General features: G+C 43.7%; 3 protein-coding genes and 1 pseudogene across 4 annotated transcripts; 1 reads left to right on the top strand and 3 right to left on the bottom strand.

The window, feature by feature from the left end:
* LOC100620512 (IQ domain-containing protein F5) lies at positions 917–2,820 on the top strand. The gene is made up of 2 exons (XM_003483180.3): positions 917–974; positions 2,363–2,820. Exons 1-2 carry the CDS (start codon positions 971–973, stop codon positions 2,806–2,808), a joined length of 450 nt encoding a protein of 149 aa, XP_003483228.1. The 5' UTR covers positions 917–970; the 3' UTR covers positions 2,809–2,820.
* Positions 10,185–14,706, bottom strand: LOC100739013 (IQ domain-containing protein F2). The gene is made up of 3 exons (XM_021069806.1): positions 14,575–14,706; positions 13,652–13,747; positions 10,185–12,604 (listed from the first exon to the last, which is right to left on the bottom strand). Exons 1-3 carry the CDS (start codon positions 14,704–14,706, stop codon positions 12,221–12,223), a joined length of 612 nt encoding a protein of 203 aa, XP_020925465.1. The 3' UTR covers positions 10,185–12,220.
* LOC110255261 lies at positions 14,626–16,087 on the bottom strand (annotated as a pseudogene).
* LOC100738971 (IQ domain-containing protein F5-like) lies at positions 17,338–20,337 on the bottom strand. 2 transcript variants are annotated; one of them, XM_021071135.1, is made up of 3 exons: positions 20,279–20,337; positions 18,930–19,163; positions 17,338–17,938 (listed from the first exon to the last, which is right to left on the bottom strand). In XM_021071135.1, exons 1-3 carry the CDS (start codon positions 20,297–20,299, stop codon positions 17,930–17,932), a joined length of 264 nt encoding a protein of 87 aa, XP_020926794.1. In that variant the 5' UTR covers positions 20,300–20,337; the 3' UTR covers positions 17,338–17,929. The 2 variants fall into 2 exon arrangements, with proteins under 2 accessions (XP_020926794.1, XP_020926793.1); XM_021071134.1 differs by having other exon boundaries at positions 17,340–19,163.

Below are 22,384 nucleotides of genomic sequence, written 5' to 3'. Positions count from 1 at the left end.
TACAGCAGAAATTATCACAAGCTTCTAAATCAACTATACTTCAATAAAGCTTTAAAAAATGGGAAAAAATGGAGTTCCCGTCATGGTTCAGTGGAAACAAATCTGACTAGCATCCATGAGGATGTAGGTTTGATCCCTGGCCTCGCTCAGTGGGTTAAGGATCTGGCATTGCCATGAGCTGTGGTGTACCTTGAAGACTCGGCTCAGATCCCACGTTGCTGTGGCTGTGGTGTAGGCCAGAGGCTACAGCTCCAATTCAACCCCTATCCTGGGAACCTCTATATGTCTTGGATGCAGTCCTAAAAAGACAAAATACAAAAAAAAAATTAAAAATGGAAAAAAATAACACAAATGAACTTATTTATGAAACAGAAACAGACTCATAGACAGAGAGAACAGACTGGTGGTTGCCAAGAGGGGATAGGTAGATGGGGAAGAGATGGACTGGGAGTTTGGGACTGGCAGATGCCAACTATTATATATGGAATGAATAAACAACAAGGTCTTACTGTGTAGCACAGGGAACTATACTCTAAATCCTGTGATAAACCATAATGGAAAAAGAATATTAAGAATATTATATGTATAACTGAATCATTTTGCTATACAGAAATTAGCAAACATTGTAAATCAACTATACTTCAAAAAACTAAATTAAAAAAATTAGTTGAAATCCCTTTAATGAATACCAGCCAGGATATAATGAGTATCAGCATACACCTTTGTGTCAATGGATTAGTATTTGGGATATTCCTCTTTGTAGCCAGAATCCTGGCCATTTAGGAAGGAAAGAAAGGATAGGTCCTCTAGGTTTTCCTTAGAAGGGGCTCAGCTGTAGGGAGCTATCCTGGTGCCTGAGTCATAGGTGCCCTTATGACATCATGGCTCTCTCCCGACTCTTCTCTTCTTGACAGAGGAGGGGCTACAAGAGAACAGACCTGAGAGCGATGGAAACATCTAGCCCCTAACCATGGGTAATTTAGTAGAGTGTGTACTGAGGAGATGTGACTATCCACCCCAGGTCCTGGGCATTTAATATTTTGTAAGAGACAGATTTACCCAAGCTTTCTGGAAGGTAGTACTTTCCCACAGTTACTTCAGGATGGGATCCCTTCTCTGTGTTTCAGATCCTAGGAAAGTCCAGGAAGCCTAGTGTGTGGATGACTTGGTACTCAGTAGTGGGGAGAGTGCCCTTACTTTCATGTTTTTCTCTCTAAACTCTGATAAGGACAGAAAATCTTCCAAACTATCATCTAAGATAACCATGAAGTTGCATTGACAGAACAGAGCTTGAAGGAGCAAAGGAGAGAAGAGGGACTCCACCCCCAACACCCTGCCCACACCACTATCACTGCCCTCCTACCCTTCCATGGGTAGGAGGATCCAGGCTGCACTGTGTTGGGGTGAGCCTTGACTTGTGACATCTCTGACTTTTGTGGTCCAGTGGAGTGATGCAAAGGTCTGTGACTGTGTAATTTATTGTCCAAAGGGAGATGCTTCAGTGAGTGAAAAGGCCACTAATCAGCATTACACCAGGACAACAGGCGTAAACCCAGGGTATGCCAGGCAAACCGGGATGAATGGCCACCAAACACAGAGCAGAAAATGAACAGGGACTGACTCCTCTTTAGTTGTCCTTTCACTATTACCTTTTTAGGCTGAGAGAGGTGAATCTAGCTAAAGTGTGTGCATTGTGCCAAGGAGGAGGGCAAAGGGTGTGAACCCAGAAAACACAGAGTTGAGAGCTACAAAGTGGGGATTGTAATGCAATCCTCTTTGTGATGCAAAGCAAAGGTAGAGGAAGACTGGGTCATGTGTGTATGTGTGTGTGTGTACACATGCATGTATTGGTATATGTGTTAAATGGTGTTAAGGTCTTCATAAAGTGTGTGAAGTGAGGACTCAATATTTTGATGAGGCAGAGGGGAGATGGCAGGTAGGTTTAACTTGAAGTCAAAAGTGAGAGGGCAGGGGTAACAAAAGATATCATTTTTCTACCAGATGAGAGGGTTCTGAAGGGAAGAGACATGGATCTCAGGTAAGTGGTCAGGTCCGGGTGAAACATGTATCCCTTTTACCTCTAGACAGAGTGTCCTTGCTCTGATGGTCACCTAGGTCCATTAAAACCGGGTGAGCTTCCAAGTACAAGTGTACCTCCTTTCTACAGAAGGAGATTCTAAAGACCCAGAAGGCAAGACGATGTTCATCAGAGAGTGGCAGAAGCAGGACACTTACTTGGTCTTTGAGGTCCTGCTGCTGTCCACACTGCTCTCCTAAATGTCAGAGAAAGGGGCCACTTCCTGCCACACCTTAGGGCCGAGATGTATGCATTTCTTAAGTGTCTCCTGTTTTCTCTTGCAAGGCCCCAAAGCGAGAGTTGCGCTATCAGCAGAACAAAAGGCAGCTGTGTTCATCCAAGCTTGGTGGCGGGGCACCCTGGTGCGCCGGACGCTGCTGCATGCAGCTCTCAGAGCATGTATCATTCAGTGCTGGTGGAAACAGAAACTGGCAAAGCTGCTGGAGAAGAGGCGGCGGATGTCCCTAGAGTCCTACGCGCGACAAGAATGGGCTGTTGTTAAGCTACAATCCTGGGTCCGTATGTGGTGCATCCGCCTCCGTTACTGCCGTTTGCTCCATGCTGTCCGCATTATCCAGGTCTACTGGCGCTGGCATAGTTGCCATACCCGTGGCTTTATACAGGGCCATTACGACCTCAAAGAAAACCAACTGAATCTTCAACTTGAAATCTCTTTGGGCTCACAAGCTTGCAGAGTACAACAATGCATACCCCTTCCAATAAAGGAATGACCAGGTCTGCTATATCTGTGTCTCCTGATCTCTTTATCAGACATACTTCAAGGTCACTGAGCTAATGATGGTAAATACCTGGCATCTCATAAATCTGCCCTAAAGAAGTGGCAGGGGTTGCCTGGGGCACAGAGTGGAGGGTTCTGAGTCTAGTGCCGGATGAGCAAGGCCTCTGATCGAATAGCAATGTCTGCTATGGGCAGGAAAGTTGAAGTTGTAGGATTGCCAAGACTGCCAACTTCAGGGAGACTCCTTCACAGTGGAGTCTGTGTAAATTATGCCCCGGATAGTTGTGAAACATGGAGGCCTATGTCATCTTTTGCTTTTTCCCCGAGTCTTTAAAAAATACTATTAAAAACTGTGGTAAATATACATAACACAAAATGTACCCTTTTAACCATTTTTGAGTAAACAGCTCAGTAACAATGATATTCACATTGCTGTGCAACTATCACCACCATCCATCTCCAGAATTTTGTTTATCTTGGAAAACTGAAACTCTGTACTCATTGAACAATACTTCTTCATTCTCCCCTTCCCCAGCCTCTGGCAACCACTATTCTACTTTATGTCTCTCTGAATTCTATTACTCCAAATGCTTTTTATGAATTGAATCATACAATATTTGTCCTTTTGTGACTGGCTTATTTCACTTGGCATAAAGTCTTCAAGATTCAGTTGTTTTAGTGTCTCTCTCTCTCTTTTTTTTTTAAGGCTGCACCTGCAGCAAATCGGAGCTGCAGTTCCTGGCCTATACCACAGCCATAGCAACTTAGGATCTGAGCTGTGTCTGTGGCAGCTCATGGCATCGCCAGATCCTTAACCCACTGAAGTCAGGGATTGAATCTGCACACTCATGGAGACTAGTCGGGTTCATTTCTGCTGAGTCACAATGGGAACTCACAGAGTCTTTTTATACTAAGTCTTGTCTTTCACAGGTACAGCTTCTATTGATTTACTCTTTTCCTTTGAATGGGCCATATCTTCCCCTTTCTTTGTATGCCTTGTAATTTTGTTGTTGTTGAAAACAGGATATTTGAATCTCATAATGTGGTTATTTTAGAGAACAGGTTTTCACCCTTTCCCTAATTTTATTGTTTTTGTTGTTGGTGATGGTTTGTTGTAGAGTATCTTTGTGCTGGGGATCAGTATAAGACATAAACTTAAGGTCTTCTCTAGTCTTTTCTGAGCCTGTTCCCCAGGATGTACACATGACTTTTTTTTTTTTTTTTTGCTTTTTAGGGCTACATTTGCTGCACAGCCACACCCTACACCACAGCTACAGCAACATAGGATCCAAACTGCATCTGCGACCTATGCTACAGCTCACGCCAATACCAGACTCCTAACCCACTGAGTGAGGCCAGGATTGAACATGCTTCCTCATGGATCCTTGTCGGGTTCATTACTCCTGAGCCATGATGGGAACTCCCACGATGACTTTTTTAATTCCCCTATATATGTGGTTGCTTTGCAGCATGCAGAAATTCCTTGTGGAAGTGGCCAGGGATTGAATCCATGCCACAGCAGTGACCCGAGGCATAGCACAGATGATGCCAGATCCTTAATCTGCTGAGTCACTAGGGAACTCCTATAAGTGGTTGCTTTTAAGTGTCCTGGTCCTTAAGTGTCTGGCTCCCAAAAAGTGAAAAAGAGAAAAGGGAAGGAGGAAGAAAAGGTTTCATCTCTTTAAATCCCCTAGAAGTCACAGCTGGAGCAGAAAGGTATTGCAACAATTGTGGTTGGGAATGCAACAATGGCCCCTGCCTCTGTTTCTGCACCTCCATGATCACAAGCAGCCATCAGCAATCTAAGCACAGATCCCTGATATTTGAAGGACAAATTATTTATTGCTCACCTTGGATTCTGTAAGCTGTGCATAAATTTCTCCAGAATGCATTTATAGCTGCCTGCTATAGTGCTGGAGGCTAAGGTATCAGAGATGGATAGCCAGTACTGTGCTAAGAGCTGAAATTGACCAAAATTAACCACAATTTACTGCCTAAGCTCCTGGAAGTTATGCCTTCAAATAGATCCTAAATACTCCGCAAATAGTTTGAACTAATAAACCAATTCAGTAAATTTGCAGGATACCCAACACTAAAAAAAATCAGTTGCATTTCTATATACTAAAAATAACCTGGGAGTTCCCTTCATGACTCAGCAGTTAATGAACCTGACTAGTATTCATGAGGATGAGGGTTTGATCCCTGGCCTCGCTTGGTGGGTTAAGGATCTGGTGTTGCTGCAAGCTTCAGTGTAGGTCACAGACACAGCTCAAGTCCCGTGTTGCTGTGACTATGGCATAGGCCAGTAGCTGCAGCTCCGACTTGACTCCTAGCCTGGGGACTTCCATATGCAGCAGCTGTGGCCTTGAAAAAATAAACAATAAAATACTCAGGAATAAATTTAACCAAGGAGGTGAAAGATCTACACATTGAAAAGTAAAGAAATGGAAGAAAATACAAATAAATGAAAAGATATTCCATGTTCAGGATTCATAAGAGTTAATATTGTTAAAATATCCTTACCACCCAAAGCAATCTATAGATTCAGTGCAATCCTTATCATAATTCCAATGGCATTTTTCACGGAAATAGATTAAAAAATCCTAAAATTTATATCTAACCATAAAAGATCCTGAGTAGCTAAAGTATTCTTGAGGAAAAAGAACAAAGCTGGAGGCATCACATCTTATGATTTCAAATTATATTACAAAACTATAATAGTCATAACATTATGGTACTGGCATAAAAACACATAGACCATTGGGACAGAATGGAGAGCCCAGTAATAAACACATACATCTATGTATGGTGAAGTAACATTTGAAAAGGGAGCCAAGAACATTCAATTAGTAAAGGATGATCTTCAATAAATGGTGGGAAAACTGGATATCCACATGCAAAAGAATGAAACTGGATTCTTTTTTTTTTTTTTTTGTCTTTTTGCTATTTCTTGGGCCGCTCCCGCGGCATATGGAGGTTCCCAGGCTAAGGGTCGAATCGGAGCTGTAGCTGCCGGCCTACGCCAGAGCCACAGCAACGCAGGATCCGAGCCGCGTCTGCAACCTACACCACAGCTCACGGCAACACCGGATCGTTAACCCACTGAGCAAGGGCAGGGAACGAACCCGCAACCTCATGGTTCCTAGTCGGATTCACTAACCACTGCGCCACGACGGGAACTCCTGAAACTGGATTCTTTTCTTTTTTTCTTTTTATAGACAAGAAATAGATTTATTAAGATAGGATGCTTGTGAGAGATGCAAGCAGGAAGGCAAGGAGGCTCTGCTGGATTCTTTTCTTACACTGTATATAAAAATCAACTCAGAGTGGATCAAAGACTTAAGTGTAAGATGAAACCAAAAAACTCCTAGAAGAAACCAGGGAAAAGCTGCTTGACATTGGTCTTGGCAGTGATTTTTTTTTTTTTTTTCTGTTCATGACATCAAAAGCACAGGCAATGAAGGCAAAAGGGGAAGAGAAGGGGAAAGTAAGTTGATACCATCTTGTGCCAGAATTGGAAGCTTCCATTCTTAGGTTTTTAACCAAGTAAAGGGCAAAACTTAGGTTCTCACAAAAAACTACATAAATATACATAACAAATTAATTTGTAACCACTCCAAACTAGAAACAACTCCAAGATGCTTCAATTGGTAAAAACTCCTGGTAATATCCATACAATGGAATATCACTCAGCAATGAAAACAAATGGATACCCACAACACCACAGAGAAGTCTCAGATACATTATGCTAAATGAAAGAATCCATCCAGACTTAAAAGGCTACCATTATTCCTTTTATATGGTGTTCTGGAAAAGGGAAAATAGGCATAGAGTACAGATCAGTGATTTCTGGGATCTGGTGGTAGAGTAGTGGGTGACCACAAAAGAGCATAGGGAAATTCTGCTTTAGGTATCTTGAAGCTCAGTTATTAGGCACATATATACTCTATAGTATTAAAGAATTATTGTCAATGTTTAAATATATAATATTGAGGTTATATTTTTACAAAGGTCCCATCTATTAAAGATGTAAAAGTATTTATAGATTAAGTGGTATGATTTTTGTTATTTGTCTTTAAAAATATGTATTTCTATAAGAAAGGAGTAGCTAATTATGTAACCTGATGTACAGAGGCTGCTTAAGGTAAGAACAGAGAAACAACCGTTGGATTTGGCCAGTTGGAATACTGATGATGTTGATCAGGGCAGTCTTAAGTGGAGTGAGAAGGATAGTGGGCTAATGGGAATGAGTTAAAGAAAAAATAATACAAACAGAAGTGGAAACAGTGACAGCATGTTTTACTATGAGGAGAAACAGAGCTGGAAAAGAAATTAAGATTGCGTTTTTTGGAGTTTTGGCTGTGGCACAATGGGATTGTCTCTGGAATGCGGGGACACAGATTCGATCTCTGGCCCAGCACAGTAGGTGAAGGGTCTGGTTGCATGATTAGAGTATGCTGCAAGTATGTTGCAACTGTGGATCGGATCTGATCCCTAGCCTGGGAACTCCATGTGCATTCTAAACAAGTTTATCCAACCAAATCCAACAACATATAAAAAAGATCATATAAGACAACCAAGTGAGATTCATTCCAAGTTCACAGGGATGGTTCAACATAAGCAAATCAATCAATGTAATGCACCACATTAACAAAAGAAAAGTTAAAAAAAAATCATCTCAATAGATGCAGAAAAAGCATTTGACAAATCCAACATCCATTCATGATAAAACTCTTACCAAGGTGGGTATGTATGGAACATATCTCAACATAATAAAAGCCACTTACAACAAACCCACAGGCAATATAGTACTCAACAAAGAAAAGCTGAAAGCGTTCCCACTAAAAAATCTGAAACAGGACAAGGCTGCCCACTCTCAACACTTTTATTCAACGTAGTATTGGAAGTCCTAGCCACAGCAATCAGACAAACAAAAGAATTATCCAAATTGGAAGAGAAGAGGTAAAATTGTTACTCTATGCATATGACATGATACTATATATAGAAAACCCTAAGGACTCCACACAAAAACTACTTGAACTGATCAACAAATTCAGCCAAGTAGCAGGATACAAGATTAACATTCAAAAATCACTTGCATTTCTGTATACTAGCAGGGAATTATTAGAAAGGGAATATAAAAATAATACCTTTTAAAGGATTTGGCATTGCTGTGAGCTGTGGTGTGGGTTGCAAATGCAGCTTGGATCCTGTTTTGCTGTGGCTATGGCGTAGGCCAGCAGCTGCAGCTCCAATTCGACCCCTAACCTGGGAACTTTCATATGATACAGGTATGGCCCTAAAAAGCAAATAAATAGTAAGAATAATATCTTTTAAAATCACACCCCCCAAAATTAAAAACCTAGGGACAAACCTGACCAAGGAGGTGAATGACTTACCTGCTGAGAACTATAAAACATTAATCAAGGAAATTAAAGAGGATTCAAAGAAATGGAAAGATATCCCATGCTCCTGGATTGGAAGAATTAATATTGTTAAAATGGTCATACAACCCAAAGCAATCTACAGATTTAATTCAATCAATCCCTATTAAATTACCTATTTTGACATTTTTCACAGAACTAGAACAAATAATACAAAAATTTATATGGAACCATAAAAGACCCAGACTTGCCAAGGAATTCTGAGGAAAAAAACAAAGCAGGAAGCATAACCCTCCCAGACTTTAGACAATATTACAAAGCTACAATAATCAAGACAGTGTGGTACAGTGTCAAAGCAGACATACAGACCAATGGAACAGAATAGAGTGCCCAGAAATAAACTGAGACACCATGGTTAATCAATCTTTGACAAAGGAGGCAAAAATACAAAATGGGAAAAAGAGTCTCTTCAGCAAGTGGTGCTGGAAAAACTGCACAGCTGCATGTAAAGCAATGAAATTAGAACATACCCCCATGCCATGCACAAAAATAAGCTCAAAATGGCTTAAAGACTTAAACATAATACATGACCATAAAACTCCTAGAAGAGAACATAGGCAAAACATTCTCTGACATCAACCACACAAATTTTTTTTTTTTAGATGGGTCTCTCAAAGCAATAGCAGTAAAAACAAAAATAAACTAATGGGACCTAATCAAACTTACAAGCTTTGCACAGTAAAGAAAACCATAAAAAAAATGAAAATAAAACCTATGGAATGGGAGAAAATAGTTTCAAATGATGCAACTGACAATGGCTTAATCTCCAAAATATACAAACTCATACAATTCAACAACAAAAAAGCCAAACAACCCAAGTGAAAGACGGGCGGAAGACCTAAATGAACGTATATGAAAATATAGGGATGTCCAGCAGGCACATGAAAAAATATTCAACATCACTAATTACTAGAGAAATGCAAAATCAAAACTACAATGAGGTACAATACAATGAGGTACTACTGCACATCAGTCACAATTGTTATGATTAGTAAGTCTACAAATAACAAATGCTGGAGAAGATGTGGACAAAAGTGAACCCTTCTACACTAGTGGTGCGAATGTAAATTGGTACAACCACTATGGAAAACAGTATGGAGGTATCTCAGAAAACTGAATATAGAACTACCGTATGATCTAGCAATCCCACTCCTGGGCACATATCTGGACAAAATTGCAATTTAAAAAGATACATGCGGAGTTCCTGTCATGGCTCAGTGGTTGACAAATCCGACTAGGAACCATGAGGTTGCGGGTTCGATCCCTGGCCTTGCTCAGTGGGTTAAGGACCCAATGTTGCCGTGAGCTGTGGTGTAGGTCGCAGACGCGGCTCAGATCCTGTGTTGCTGTGGCTCTGGCATAGGCTGGTGGCTACAGCTCCGGTTCGACCCCTAGCCTGGGAACCTCCATATGCCGCAGGAGCGGCCCTCAAAAGGCAAAATGACAAAAAAAAAAAAAAAAAAAAAAAGATACATGCACTTGTATGCACTATTCACAATAGCCAAGACATGGAAACAATCGAAATGTCCATTGACAGATGACTAGATTAGGAAGGTGTGGTACATATATACAATGGAATACTACCCAGCCATAAAAAAATGCCATTTGCAGCAACATGGATGCAACTAGAGATTCTCATACTAAGTGAAGTGAGTCAGAAAGAGAAAGTCAAATACAATATGATATCATTTATATGTGGAATCTATAATATGGAATAAAGAACCTATCTACAGAACAGAAACAGACTCAGACATAGAGAACAGACTTGTGGTTGCCAAGGGGGAGTGGGGAGGGAATGGGAGGGACTGGGAGTTTGGGGTTAGTAGACGGAAACTATTACATTTAGAGTGGATGGGCAATGAGGTCCTACTGTACAGCAGAGGTAACTGTGTCCAGTCTCTTGGGACCAAACGTGATGTGGGATGATACGAAGAAAAAATGTCTATGTATGTATGACTGGGTCACTTTGATGTATAGAAATTGGTCCAACATTGTAAATCAACTATAATTTAAAAAACAAAAAAATTTTAAAAGCCTAAAAAAGTTACATTTACACTGAAAAAAAATGATAATTTGGATAGTGGGGTTAAAGATGCAGGATCAAATACCTTGAGATGGCAGCAGGATAGTGGAGGGGGCATTATCCTTTGATCAGATCAAAGACTTCATTAATTTCAGCTGGAGGGAAGGTAACCAGTGTGGTCCAGGTGGAGATGGGATGGAGAATAGGGTGGTAGGGAGACAGAGATCCAGTCGGCTCCCATTTCTTCAGTTAATGGTGATATACATCAACATTATTTAGGTCAAAAGAAGTGTTATTGGACATTGGGAGAAGGGATGGTATGAATTATTCAACTCAGGAAAAAGAAATGCAGGAGTTCCTGCTATGGTGCAACAGGATTGGCAGCATCTCTGCAGTACCAGGATGCAGGTTCAGTCGCTGGCCCGGGAACACCATATGCCACGGGGAACCAAAAAAGAAAAAAGAAATGCAAACACACTAGAGAAATTTATTGGGAAACTTGTCCAGTGGAGATCTGCAGTCATGAATAGGAACTGAGACCATGCATCGTGGTTGTTTTTCTCTAGCTATGCTCACTCTTCTGCAGGCACAGAGCAGCAGATGATAGAGTTCATCCCAAACACATTTGCAGAGAGAGAGCCAAAGGAAGTCCAGTTATGCAGGGGAGAGATTACAATAATTAAGTATAGAATCTGAACCAGGTAAGGAAAGATATAGGGGCTTGTCATGGATGACGGCTGTAAAAAGTTGGTAGGGTCAAAAGATTGGAAGACCTTATCACATTAAAGAAATATTCTATTAGGGATATTTGAAAGGTGAACTGGAAGGCGAGAGTAAAGTAAAAAGAGAATGGAACTCTAGAAAAAGCAAATCGGGCAATAGTACAATTACTGGTAATGGTGCGGTCTAGAGCCACACTATTCAATGGAATAGCCACTAGCCATATGTGGCTATTTAAACCTAAATTAATTTAAATTAAATAAATTTAAAAATTCAAAAAAAATTTAATAGCTGCACCTACAGCACATGAAAGTTTCCAGCCCAGGCGCTGAATCTGAGCCACAACAGGGATCTACAGCAGGAACTCCTAAAATTCAATTCTTTAGTTGCAGCAGGCGCATTTCAAGTGCTCTACAACCATGTGCGGCTAGTGGCTATCACACTGGATGGCACTGATGCAGAACATTTCCATCATCACAGAAATTTCCGTAAAGCAGCACTGCTTAGTACAACCATGGGTGTGAGAATGGAGACAAGAGTAGGGGTGGGGTAATGTTGGAGGGAGCCTGTTTGTTGCACAGCCCTCAGGGAGAGGAGTTCTAGTAAAAGACTTGTGAAGATGGAGTTGAAGTGCCATGTCCCCAGAGTCATCACCTGCTCACCAACATCTCAGTTACACTATCACTAAGGCCAGCCCCTGTCTTTCACCTGGGGCTGCACTGCACTGCTCCCAGGAGAGTCAGCCACATGTTGGCCTTTACATGAGGTAATTGCCAAAGATACCTTGTCTGAGGCATCTGAGGCCCCAGCCAATCCCTAGCCACAGGCAGACAGAGAAGTGCCTGAGCTCGTTCTCATGTGCAGAGGTACCCAGAGTCTTCAGGAAGATGCAGCTCACCTGTCTCTCAGATCCCCAGTGAGGAGAAAGGAATGGGGTTGGGGATGGGAACTGGGACTTCTGGCTCTGTTATATATCAGGGTAGACTAGGATCTCAATTTCTGTTTTGACAACTTAATAGCATGTGGCATTGTCAGTCCAGAACGGGGTACATAGACACAAGGGGAAAACCTCACTGAAGTTCTTTCCCAGGGAGAAGATGAAGCAGGATGACTTCAGTCCCAAAATTTCCATTCACTGAGGGGAGATCATGAGACATACCTGATCCGGTTAGACCTTTACTGGGGACAGGAAACATAGTGCCCCTCCATGCCATCCCTTAGGGGTTAATGATCTCAATGTGAAACTGCAGGTGAGTGGCTGTGACTACACAGTGGCCTCGGAGGAGGGCACAGGTCTGGCAGTTGTGGCATTGCCAGTGGCACTGGATGATGTAGATGGCGTTGAGCACCTGGCAGTATCGCCAGTGGACTCGCCACATACGGACCAATGACTGGAGCTTGACCAGTGCCCTCTCTGTGTGTGCGTAGGAGATCAGGGCTTCCCTCCGCTTCTTCTGCAGCAGCCTTTGGAGGGTCAGTCTCCACCAGCACTGAATGATCCAGGCCCTGAGGGCTGCATGCAACAAAGTCCGGCGTACCAGGGTGCCACGCCACCAGGCCTGGATCTTCTTGGCTGCTTTTATTCTTTTTTCTAAATTTTCCTAGGCAGAGATAAGAGAGACCACTCAGGAAACTTCCTGCCACCAACTTCTCAGATATTCCTGGAAATGGCCTGGATTCTCCTAACAGTCAGCCCTTTTTTGAAGAGTTTGGGGGAGTTAGGACACTGACTAAGAGGCAGAAGTCCTGGGTGGTGAGTCCGTCCCTGCCAACATGGACACATCACCTGGTACTCAGAGTCACAGCACCCTCCTCTTGACTATCTCATAGGTGCATGGATCAGGGGGAAAGCCACTAGTAATTAACAGGGTGTCTGAGGAATGAGAGGGACTTTGCTAGTCACACTCTACCTCTTCAGCACTTACTGTATTTGGGAGGTTTGGCTTCATAACTCTTTTGCTTGGTATTCTCTGCTAATTCAAGTCCCATTGGCTGATTTCTTCCTGCCCCAACAGGGTATTTCAATGTGGCCGTGGGTTTTTAACATCCTCATCACATATTCTACTCCCAAGCTTTCCATACTGGAATTAGATTCTATTTTCTTTTTCTTTTTTCTTTTTTTTTGTCTTTTTGCTATTTCTTGGGCCGCTCCGGCAGCATATGGAGGTTCCCAGGCTAGGGGTCTAATCGGAGCTGTAGCCACCGGCCTACGCCAGAGCCACAGCAACTCAGGATCCAAGCCGCGTCTGCAACCTACACCACAGCTCACGGCAACGCTGGATCGTCAACCCACTGAGAAAGGCCAGGGATAGAAACCGCAACCTCATGGTTCCTAGTCGGATTCGTTAACCACTGCGCCACAACGGGAACTCCTAGATTCTATTTTCTAACTCGAGTCCTCACATTCTCATCCCCCAGCTCATGTATTTCTTGAGGGTTTTCATTCTCTCTACTCACTCTTCATGTCACAGTCAATAAACCCAGACACAGGGGGCCCATGCTGAGAAGGTACTGGAGAAAAATGAGCCAATATTGAGTTGATTCCTGATCATTTAAACTCTGGATCCATAAGCGGCACCGTCCCACACCCTCACGACACAGACATAAGTGTTCTGGATATCTGTTAACTATATGGAGATTTAACCTACCTTTTTTTCCCGCTTCTGCTTCTCCTTCTTCTTCTTCTTCAAGGCAGTTATTTCTTCGGTGTCCTCAATTACAATTAAAATTACATTGCCTTCTGTCTGTCATCAGAATAAGACCGGAAATGAATGGATGAGCTAAGATTGCTGTTTCTCTCTATAGCTTTGCACAAAGAAACCCACTGCCTCAGCTGGCTTCCCCTCTTTTCCCCAAACCTGTGGAATCCAGGGTGATTCACCCCACCCTGAGCCTGCCTAGTAGAACTGGTCACATCTCTTACACAAAATCGAATCCCCATGGCTTGTCTCTAGATGGTTTTTTAGCCTTGATTTCTCTACTTCCCAAGGTCTGGCATGAGTAATATGAGGGGGGAACTATGAGTTAATAATTGCTTTATGACATGAGGATTAGGATATCTGCCACATAAGTTGAGTCTTCCTCAGAAACAAGCTTCATGGGAACGTGTACCACCTGCCTCCTCCCCTTCTCTCAGAGAGGTACCAGAGCTCAGAGTGGGAAGACAGAGCACTTGAGTGCCATTCCATACCAAGGCTCTCCTCCAGCGAGGCCCATCCCCATTCTTTCTCACTATCAGTCACACGGGAGGGTGGGAGGTGACCACGGCAGTGTATCTCTGTACAGCTCCCTATGGTCTCGGTGGACTAAACACTTCCTGTCTTCCTTTGACTCAGGTTTCAGAACCTCAGTGCCCTGCAGGAATCTAGAAAGCAGTAAAATAAAGATAAAAATTTAACATTAATTAAGTAGAAAACAAAAATGAGGGATGGAAGGTAAATTTAAAAGGCAATATTTTCCGAATTACCTTCAAATTATTGCCTCTGTGCTGGGTCTCAGAGCATGTGAGGTTTTTGTGAAACTTTGAAGAACAGTCTGTTTCCTATGGCCCTCCAGCTTTCCCCTTCCCCACATAAGCCCCACTGGCCTTCAAAGCCAGAAATTCTGGGGGCTCGCCATCCCAGTGCAGGATCCCCAGGCTGAGGAGCCCAATGTCGAGCTCAGACCCCTCACTCCTTGGGGAGAACCTCTCAATTCTTATCATCCTTTTGTCTGTGAGTCATCACCCTGGGGTGTGGGTCTTGACTGTGCTGTGTCTCCACTCCTCCCATCTATCTTATTGTGGTTCTTTCTTTAGGTTATCTTTTTTGCTAGTCTTTAGGTCATCCTCATAGATGGTTGCTTTGAAAATAGTTGTGATTTTAGTGTGACTGTTGGGAGGAGGTAAGCTCAGGGTCTTCCTGCTCTACCAGCTTGTCCACACCTTCAGATTAGCATTTCTTGATGTTTCTTGCCTGAGTTATTCATTACTATGATTGTTTCTAACCACTGAATTTCTAATACCATAATTTTTTCTACATGTATTAGTTGCTTTCTATTGTAAGGAAGACATTTCTCTTCTCATTAATTTTTCATTTACTAATTTATGTCAGTGTGAACTGATGGGTTCCTATTTAATTCAAAGGTTATAATCTGCTGTCATCAGAATAATTTTGGTGCTCAAATTGACCTCAATTTGGCCACTGGGAGACCTTCAGGCAGGCTTCTGTGTTCTTTGACATATCCCCTTCACCTTTGATTATTTCTTTCACCAAGATACTATTGACTTGTGAGAGAATAGGGAATATATATTGGTCTTTGCCCCCAGACCCTGGCACAGAACTCCTGAAACCCTTGTAATTGTTTTTTGGGGGGTGGGGTTGTGAATAATATTTAGTCATTTTTGTTTACAACTGAAACTCTGGGAATTCAAAATTAACATCCTTGCCTGTGAGCTTCTTATAGACTCCAGAAAATGTTTCAACCTTGTGTTCCACATTGTTCTGATGCTTTATCCACATGAACCTCTAGGAGACAGCTGCCATCTAGTTGCACACGAATTCTCTTGCTCAGTCTCACTTGGGGAAACCAAATTCTCTGGGATCACATCATGCATGGTGGTCAGAGTGTGGCTCCTGGGAGGCTTTTGCTTGTTACTATTATTTCTTTTGTATGACTTTTCCAAGTTGGCTTAGGCAGAATTCTCTTCTGAGTGATAAAGACAGCGTGCTTCCCACTGAACTTCTTCTCCAACTCACGCACTAGCCAGACCTTGATTTTCTAGAAAGATTTCAGTTGAGGAATGGGAACAAAGATTATAATAGCTTTCTGACTACCATCAACTTCAGTTTCCTTGGTGGCTGTATTGTTCAGCTCCTGTAGCTGGGCCTTGAGGTCTAAGTTCCTCTCCAGCTCCAGGAGGGCCTGGGAGATGCTGGACTCAAACGCAGGAGGGAAGATTCGAGCCATAGTAAAGCCACAAATACAACCTGGATAGAATTGTGTATTAATTCATTACCTAAATATTTATAGAAATAACAAAAAGACAACCACGATCCAATTGACATTTTTTTCAAAACTTGAATAGACTTTTCTCCAGAGAGATATACAAATGACCAAAAGGCACATAAAGTTGCCCAATACCCTTCATCATGAGAGAAATGCAAAACAAACCATGAGATACCACTTCACACCCACTATGATGGCTAGAATTTTCACAAATGGAATATAACAGTATTAGCAAGGACATAGAAATGTTTGAACTCTGTACATTGCTAGTGGAAATGTAAAAGCGTGTAGCTGCTACTCATATTGGCATTATTCTCAATTGCCAAAAGGTGCAAACAATTTAAATGTCTATCAGTTGATGAGCAGATAAATAAAGTGTGAATTATTTGGACAAAGGAAATACACTATAAAAAGTAATGAAGTACACATTGCATGCTACAATGTGGATGACACTTGAAAACATCATGTTAAGTGAAAGAAACCAGACACAAAATATTGCATGATTCCATTTACATAAAAACCCAAACTAGATAAATCTATTGAGACAATGCAGCCAGTGGCTGGAGAAGCAGATACTAGGAAGTGATTGCTTTATGGGTATGAAGTTTTTGTTTGGGACGATAAAAATATTTTATAACTCAATCTTGGAGTTTCCATCATGGCTCGTGACAATGCAGGTTCGATCCCTGGCCTTGCTCAGTGGGTTAAGGATACGGTTTTGCTGTGAGCTGTGGTGTAGGTCGCAGACACAGCTCAGATCTGGCATTGCTGTGGCTGTAGCATAGGCCAGTGGCTGTAGCTCTGATTCGACCCCTAGCCTGAAAACCTCCATATGCCACGGGTACAGACTTGAAAAAAACAAAAAACAAAACAAAAAAACTACATAATTGTGAGTGCACTAAATGACACTGAATTATTACTCTTATGTTAATAGTTAATATTACATGATTAGGAGATCTGTGGTGACTCAGTAGGTTAGGGATCTGGCTCAGGTTGCTGCTGTGGGGCAGGTTCGATCCCAGGACTGGGAACTTCTGCATGTTGTGGGCACAACTCCAAAATATTATGTGATTAATCTAAAATGGTTATGTGAATTTAACTTCTATTATAAGCCCTGTATATACATATTTTATGTCACTTTATGTGATGTCCAGGGACAGCCACAAGAGAATAGGAAAGGGCACAGTAAACAAGGTTTATCATACTTACAGATCCTAGAGAAGAGGTCGCGTCATTTCCCGCCCCCCCCCGCCCCACCCCCTGACCACCCCGTGGCACATGGAGCTCCCAGGCCAGGGATCAGATCCAAGCCATAGCTGCGAACTAAGCCACAGCTGTGGAATGCCAGATCCCTAACCTACTGTGCCAGTATGGGGATTGAACCAAAACTCCCAAGATGCTGGTGATACATACCATTGTGGCACAGTGTGATCTCCAGATCTCCTCAGGTCACACAGGGTCACAAGGGACGCATCAGATTTGGGCAAGTGGCAGAAGACAGGGGTGAGAAAAGAACTTTTGCCATGGTCTTTCTTGGAGTGGGAAAGGCAAGGCAGTTTAGCATTGGCTAGTTTGAGTAACTTGGGTGGGCTCTAAATTATAGGGCTGTCCCCCAGATGCCCAGCTGGGATGAGTGAGGCCCAGGAATACTGCCCTCTGGGGTGTACAGGCCTGAGAGAGCAGGTAAGGCTCTGGATTGGTTAGTTTGCACATCAAAGGCCGGCTCCAGGCTGAGTGCTTTGCCATCTCAAAGACTTGGCCAGCACTGGGAGGGGGAGTCCACCCGAGCCAGCAAGGGGTTTTTAAAAATGATGTCAAAATGTCACAACATACAGACAATAAAAATGTACAGACAAAAGCATACCGAGAGGGAGCGAGACCCCGCTGTTCTAGGTCCTGGGAACACAGCACTGAACCCAGAGTCCCTCCTCTCCTGAAGCTCACCTCTCCTGGGGGAACAGAAAACAGAAAAGGGGGTAAGATAACCACTGCGGGGATGAGGACTGAAGCTGGAAAGCAGAGCCAGGAGCCAGAGCACACAGAAGGGGGCGGCGGGAAAAGCTGTCTCATTTGGGTGGTCAAACCAAAGAAGGCCTCCTTGGAAGGAACAGAGAGCAGAGACAAACCTGAATGGAGCGAGAGCTCTACTTGCAAGAAGACAACCCAAGGAGAGGAGGCAGCAAGGGCAGAGAGCTGCGATGGGAGGCTGCTGGTCTATTTGATATTAGCAGAGCTGCCCGGGGGGACCCTGGCGACAGGGTGAGATGGCCAAGGCCAGACCGTGCAGGCTTATGTAGACCCCGGAGGGAGGGCTTGGGAATGGTTCTAAATTGAATGAGAAGCCACTGAACGACTAAGAGCATCAGATGGCACAGGGCTCCACGCTGTGCGGCTATAAGGGGCGGGGGGCACCATAAACACAGACCTCGCTACAAAGCAGTTTCCCTGGTGCTGGCTGACTCGGTGGCCCTGCAATGCCATCTCACCTCCCCATGGCAGACATTACTAATCAAGCACAGACTCTGCTGATCTAGCACCTGGCTCCTAAAATCCTCCTCCACATGGGACTGCAGACAACTCCTGCCGCTCCCACAGAGCTGACCTGTGAGGAGCCCAACATCTGCCACCATATACCTTGACCCTTTGCCGAGACAAGGACCTCGTGGAGCTTGTCTGACAGAGTGTTGGAGTGCCTGTCATGACTCAGTGTTGGAGTCGACCTGGCCAATTCTTTATTGGGAAGGGGATGCAGTCTGTAATCCGACAGACCTGTGACCCCAGAAAGATCTCAAGCTCAAGTCTGAGCTGGCTTGCTGTGATTTCATAGCTGCCCCTGAAAAAGCCACGGGTATGGCAATTATGCCAGCGCCAGTAGACCTGGATGATGCGGGCAGCATTAAGCAAACGGCAGTAACGAAGGTGGATACGCCACATGCGGACCCAAGACTGGAGTCTGACTGCTGCCCAGTTTTGCCGGGCATAATACTCCAGTGCAGCCCGCCGTCTCTTCTCCAGCAGCTCTGCCAGCTTCTGCTTCCACCAGTACTGAATGATACTCGCTCTTAGTGCAGCATGCAGCAGCGTCCTACGCACCAAGGTGCCCCGCCACCAGGCCTGGATCTTTACTGCTTTCAAGTGATTGTCAGGGGGTGGCTTTTTCACTGGGGGTGGGGGCTGCAAGGAAAAAGAAGGGTCACTCAGGAAACATTCGCAACCCTTCTCAGCCCTGGCGTGAGTCAGGAAAGGGGTCCTGACCCTTTGTCAACAATGGCCCCTTTCTCAGAACTTCCTCAGCACTGGGCAGGCCACAGGCTAGAGCAAAAAGACCAGACGAGGGGTCTCTACCACTCTTCATGAGCAGACACATCACGCTGACCTCCGAGTCTCAGGATCCTCAGCTGTAACACGAGGTGCACCTGCCCTAGCTGTCACCTGGTTACTTGGACCTGGGTGGCCAGTCTAGAACAAGAACATCACGATCTGTGGGTCAGAGGATTACTATGTTCCACTTGGGCCTGACCACCTACCTGGGACGCACAGCCCTCCCTGCAGACCTCGCCCGCAGGCTGAAGAAGGGTCAGGCTTTGCCCTCTTTTCATGCTTGACTCCAGCTCCAATGCGCCACCTGCTGGCTCCCTCCAGCACGTCATAGTATTAGAAGTGTGCCTTCTCTACACAGTTTGGAGTCTTTCTCTGGTATTCCTCACTCTCACCTGTTTGGCTTCTCACACCTTGAACTTCAGTTAACATCCACACACATGCACTCACGGAAACACACACACACACACACACACACACACACACACACACACACACTTCGCACACAATTCCAGACTTGGGTTTCCCTGTACTTGACTATGCATCCCCAAAACAGCCCTCACCACCCACTCCTCAAACCAGTGGCATGCTTTGACTCCCGTTTGTCAGAGTTCCTTCTCCCTACAACCACGTCTCCATGTCTCACTCACACCCACCTTTTCAGACCATGAAGGAACTAGGACAACAGGACAACCAAAGATGAGTCCATTTCTATTCGTTCCAGCTGTGGATAGGACAACCACTCATCCTGGTTGGCCTGGGACATTCTTAGTTTATGATTGTTGTTCCTGAGCATTAATTTTCATAGCGCTACCTTTCACTCACAGATGTACCCCGCTTTGGATGACAAAAATCCCTGACCATCCCATGCCATGGGCCACAGAGAAGACAAGCCATCACTCCCAGGTGACTGTGATTGGACATGTTGCAGGTTAGGGTCCCCTCAACTCTTAGGGTCTCCATTGACCTACCTTTGGCCGAAGATGTAACATATCTTTCCATCTCTCTCTGGCAGTGCGTCAATAAACTTCTGTAATCAGAGTTTAGAGGGGAAAGTTGGGTAGGTTTATCTCTGTAAACTCTGTGCCAAGTCTAACACATGTTCTACCTCCTGCTGTGCCCAGAAAACCAAGATATAGGACTAGCGTCTTATTTATTTATTTATTTATTTATTTATTTATTTATTTTTGTCTTTTGTCCTTTTAGGGCTGCACCCGTGGCATATGGAGGTTCCCAGGCTAGGGGTCTAATCAGAGCTGTTGCTGCTGCCCTACGCCACAGCCACAGCAATGCCAGATCCGAGCCACATCTGTGACCTACACCACAGCTCACGGCAATGCCAGATCCTTAACCCACTGAGCAAGGCCAGGGATCGAACCTGCAACCTTATGGTTCCTAATCAGATTCATTTCCACTGCACCACAACAGGAACTCCACTAGCATCTTTAAATAACTATGGAAACCCACCTTCCCTACCTGCAACTTTGGGCCGACTGGTTCTTTCTTATACAACATCGAATGCCCATGACTTGGAAATAGCTTGTTCAAATCCCCTAAGGTCTGTGATCCCTTAAATTTCCCATACTTGGGAGGTAGTGGTTCCATCACTCTCAGGTCTGTACTCTTTCTTAAGATCTGTACGAGTTGTATACATCAGTAGTTCATTTCTTTTTATTGCTGAGCAGTATACCATGGTATGTATGTACTACAATTCACTTAGCCAATTCATTTAGCCATTCATCTATTTGGGTTGTTTCCAAATTTTTGGCTACTATCCAACTATGAAATTTTTTATAAAGTTTTTGTTTGAACGTATGTTCTCAATTCTCTTGGGTATATATCTAGAAGTACTCCTGTAGTTCTATAGTTAACTTTCTGAGACCACCAAATTCTTCCACAGTAGTTACCCCATTTTACATTTCTATGCAGTCTTCATACTCTGCTACATTGTAGATATTGCTGTGTTGCACAGATGAAGCCAAAGGCAACTTCCTGATGGACTGATGTGGGAGGGAAGGAATGGAGGTAAGTAAAAGGGAATATTCAGGGAGGAATTTGAATTAAATAGATTGGGTAAATGGTCAAGGGAAGTAATTTTGGTCATTTTTGCCAACAATCTCTCTCATTGAATCCCCTTGATGAGTATCATTTCTGCAGAGTTGGGGGTAAGGGAAGCTCAGCTGGAGTTGAGTTTAGGACAGAATGAGAGATCTGGAAGGGGAGACAGTGACAACGTATTTGCTATGAGGAGATTTGTAAAAACTGGAATAGGAGATAGTCAAGGATGAACTATTTAATTTTGGGGCACTTTGTATGTCAATGGGAATGATTTGATGAAAAGGTAGATACTGATTTAGAGAAAGAAATGAAATTACAGGATGATGCTATTGCAAAGGCAAGAAGTGAGAGTGAGTAAAAGAAAAAGCTCCAGAAGAGCAAAGTGGAGGGGGTGGCCTCAGATGGGGCAAAGACAATTCATTTCAACCAAGGAAGGCCAAAGGTATGCAAATGATGCTGAGATGAAGGCCAAGATGATAGGGAGATGGGGGTCCAGTCTGCTGCCATTTCCTCAGTTAACTGTGTGGTAACATCATCATTTGAAGGTAAGAGGAAATGAGAAGGAACTGCCCATTTGAAAAGAGAAGAAGGAATGTGAAATCTTCAGGTCAAGAAGCAAAATAACAGAGAAATATCTTGAGAAGTTTATCCACCTGTTGTCCTGAATATACACCTAAACCATGCAATATGGTGATTTGTTTTTCTTCAGGGAAGTTCAGCTCCTCTGGTGCAAGATGTAAAGTGTTGTGTTCATCCAAAGGTGGAGAGAGAGAGGGCAAATGGTGGTAAAACTGTAAGAGAATGCTCAACAGACAGTGGAATCTAAGCTGGGGACAAGGGGTGACAGCACGATGGGTAATAAGATACTGGTAAGATCAAGAAATTCCCACTGTGGCACAATGGGATTGGTGATGTTGGGGAGCATCGGGACATACGTTTGATCCCTGGCCTGACACAATGGGTTAAGGATCTGGCGTTCCTGCAGCTGTAGCTTAGGTTGCAGCTGCAGCTTAGGTAGC

The sequence above is a fragment of the Sus scrofa genome, chromosome 13, assembly GCF_000003025.6.
Source record: "Sus scrofa isolate TJ Tabasco breed Duroc chromosome 13, Sscrofa11.1, whole genome shotgun sequence".
Taxonomy (NCBI): Eukaryota; Metazoa; Chordata; class Mammalia; order Artiodactyla; family Suidae; genus Sus; species Sus scrofa.
This window is presented reverse-complemented; position numbering and strand designations above follow the sequence as displayed.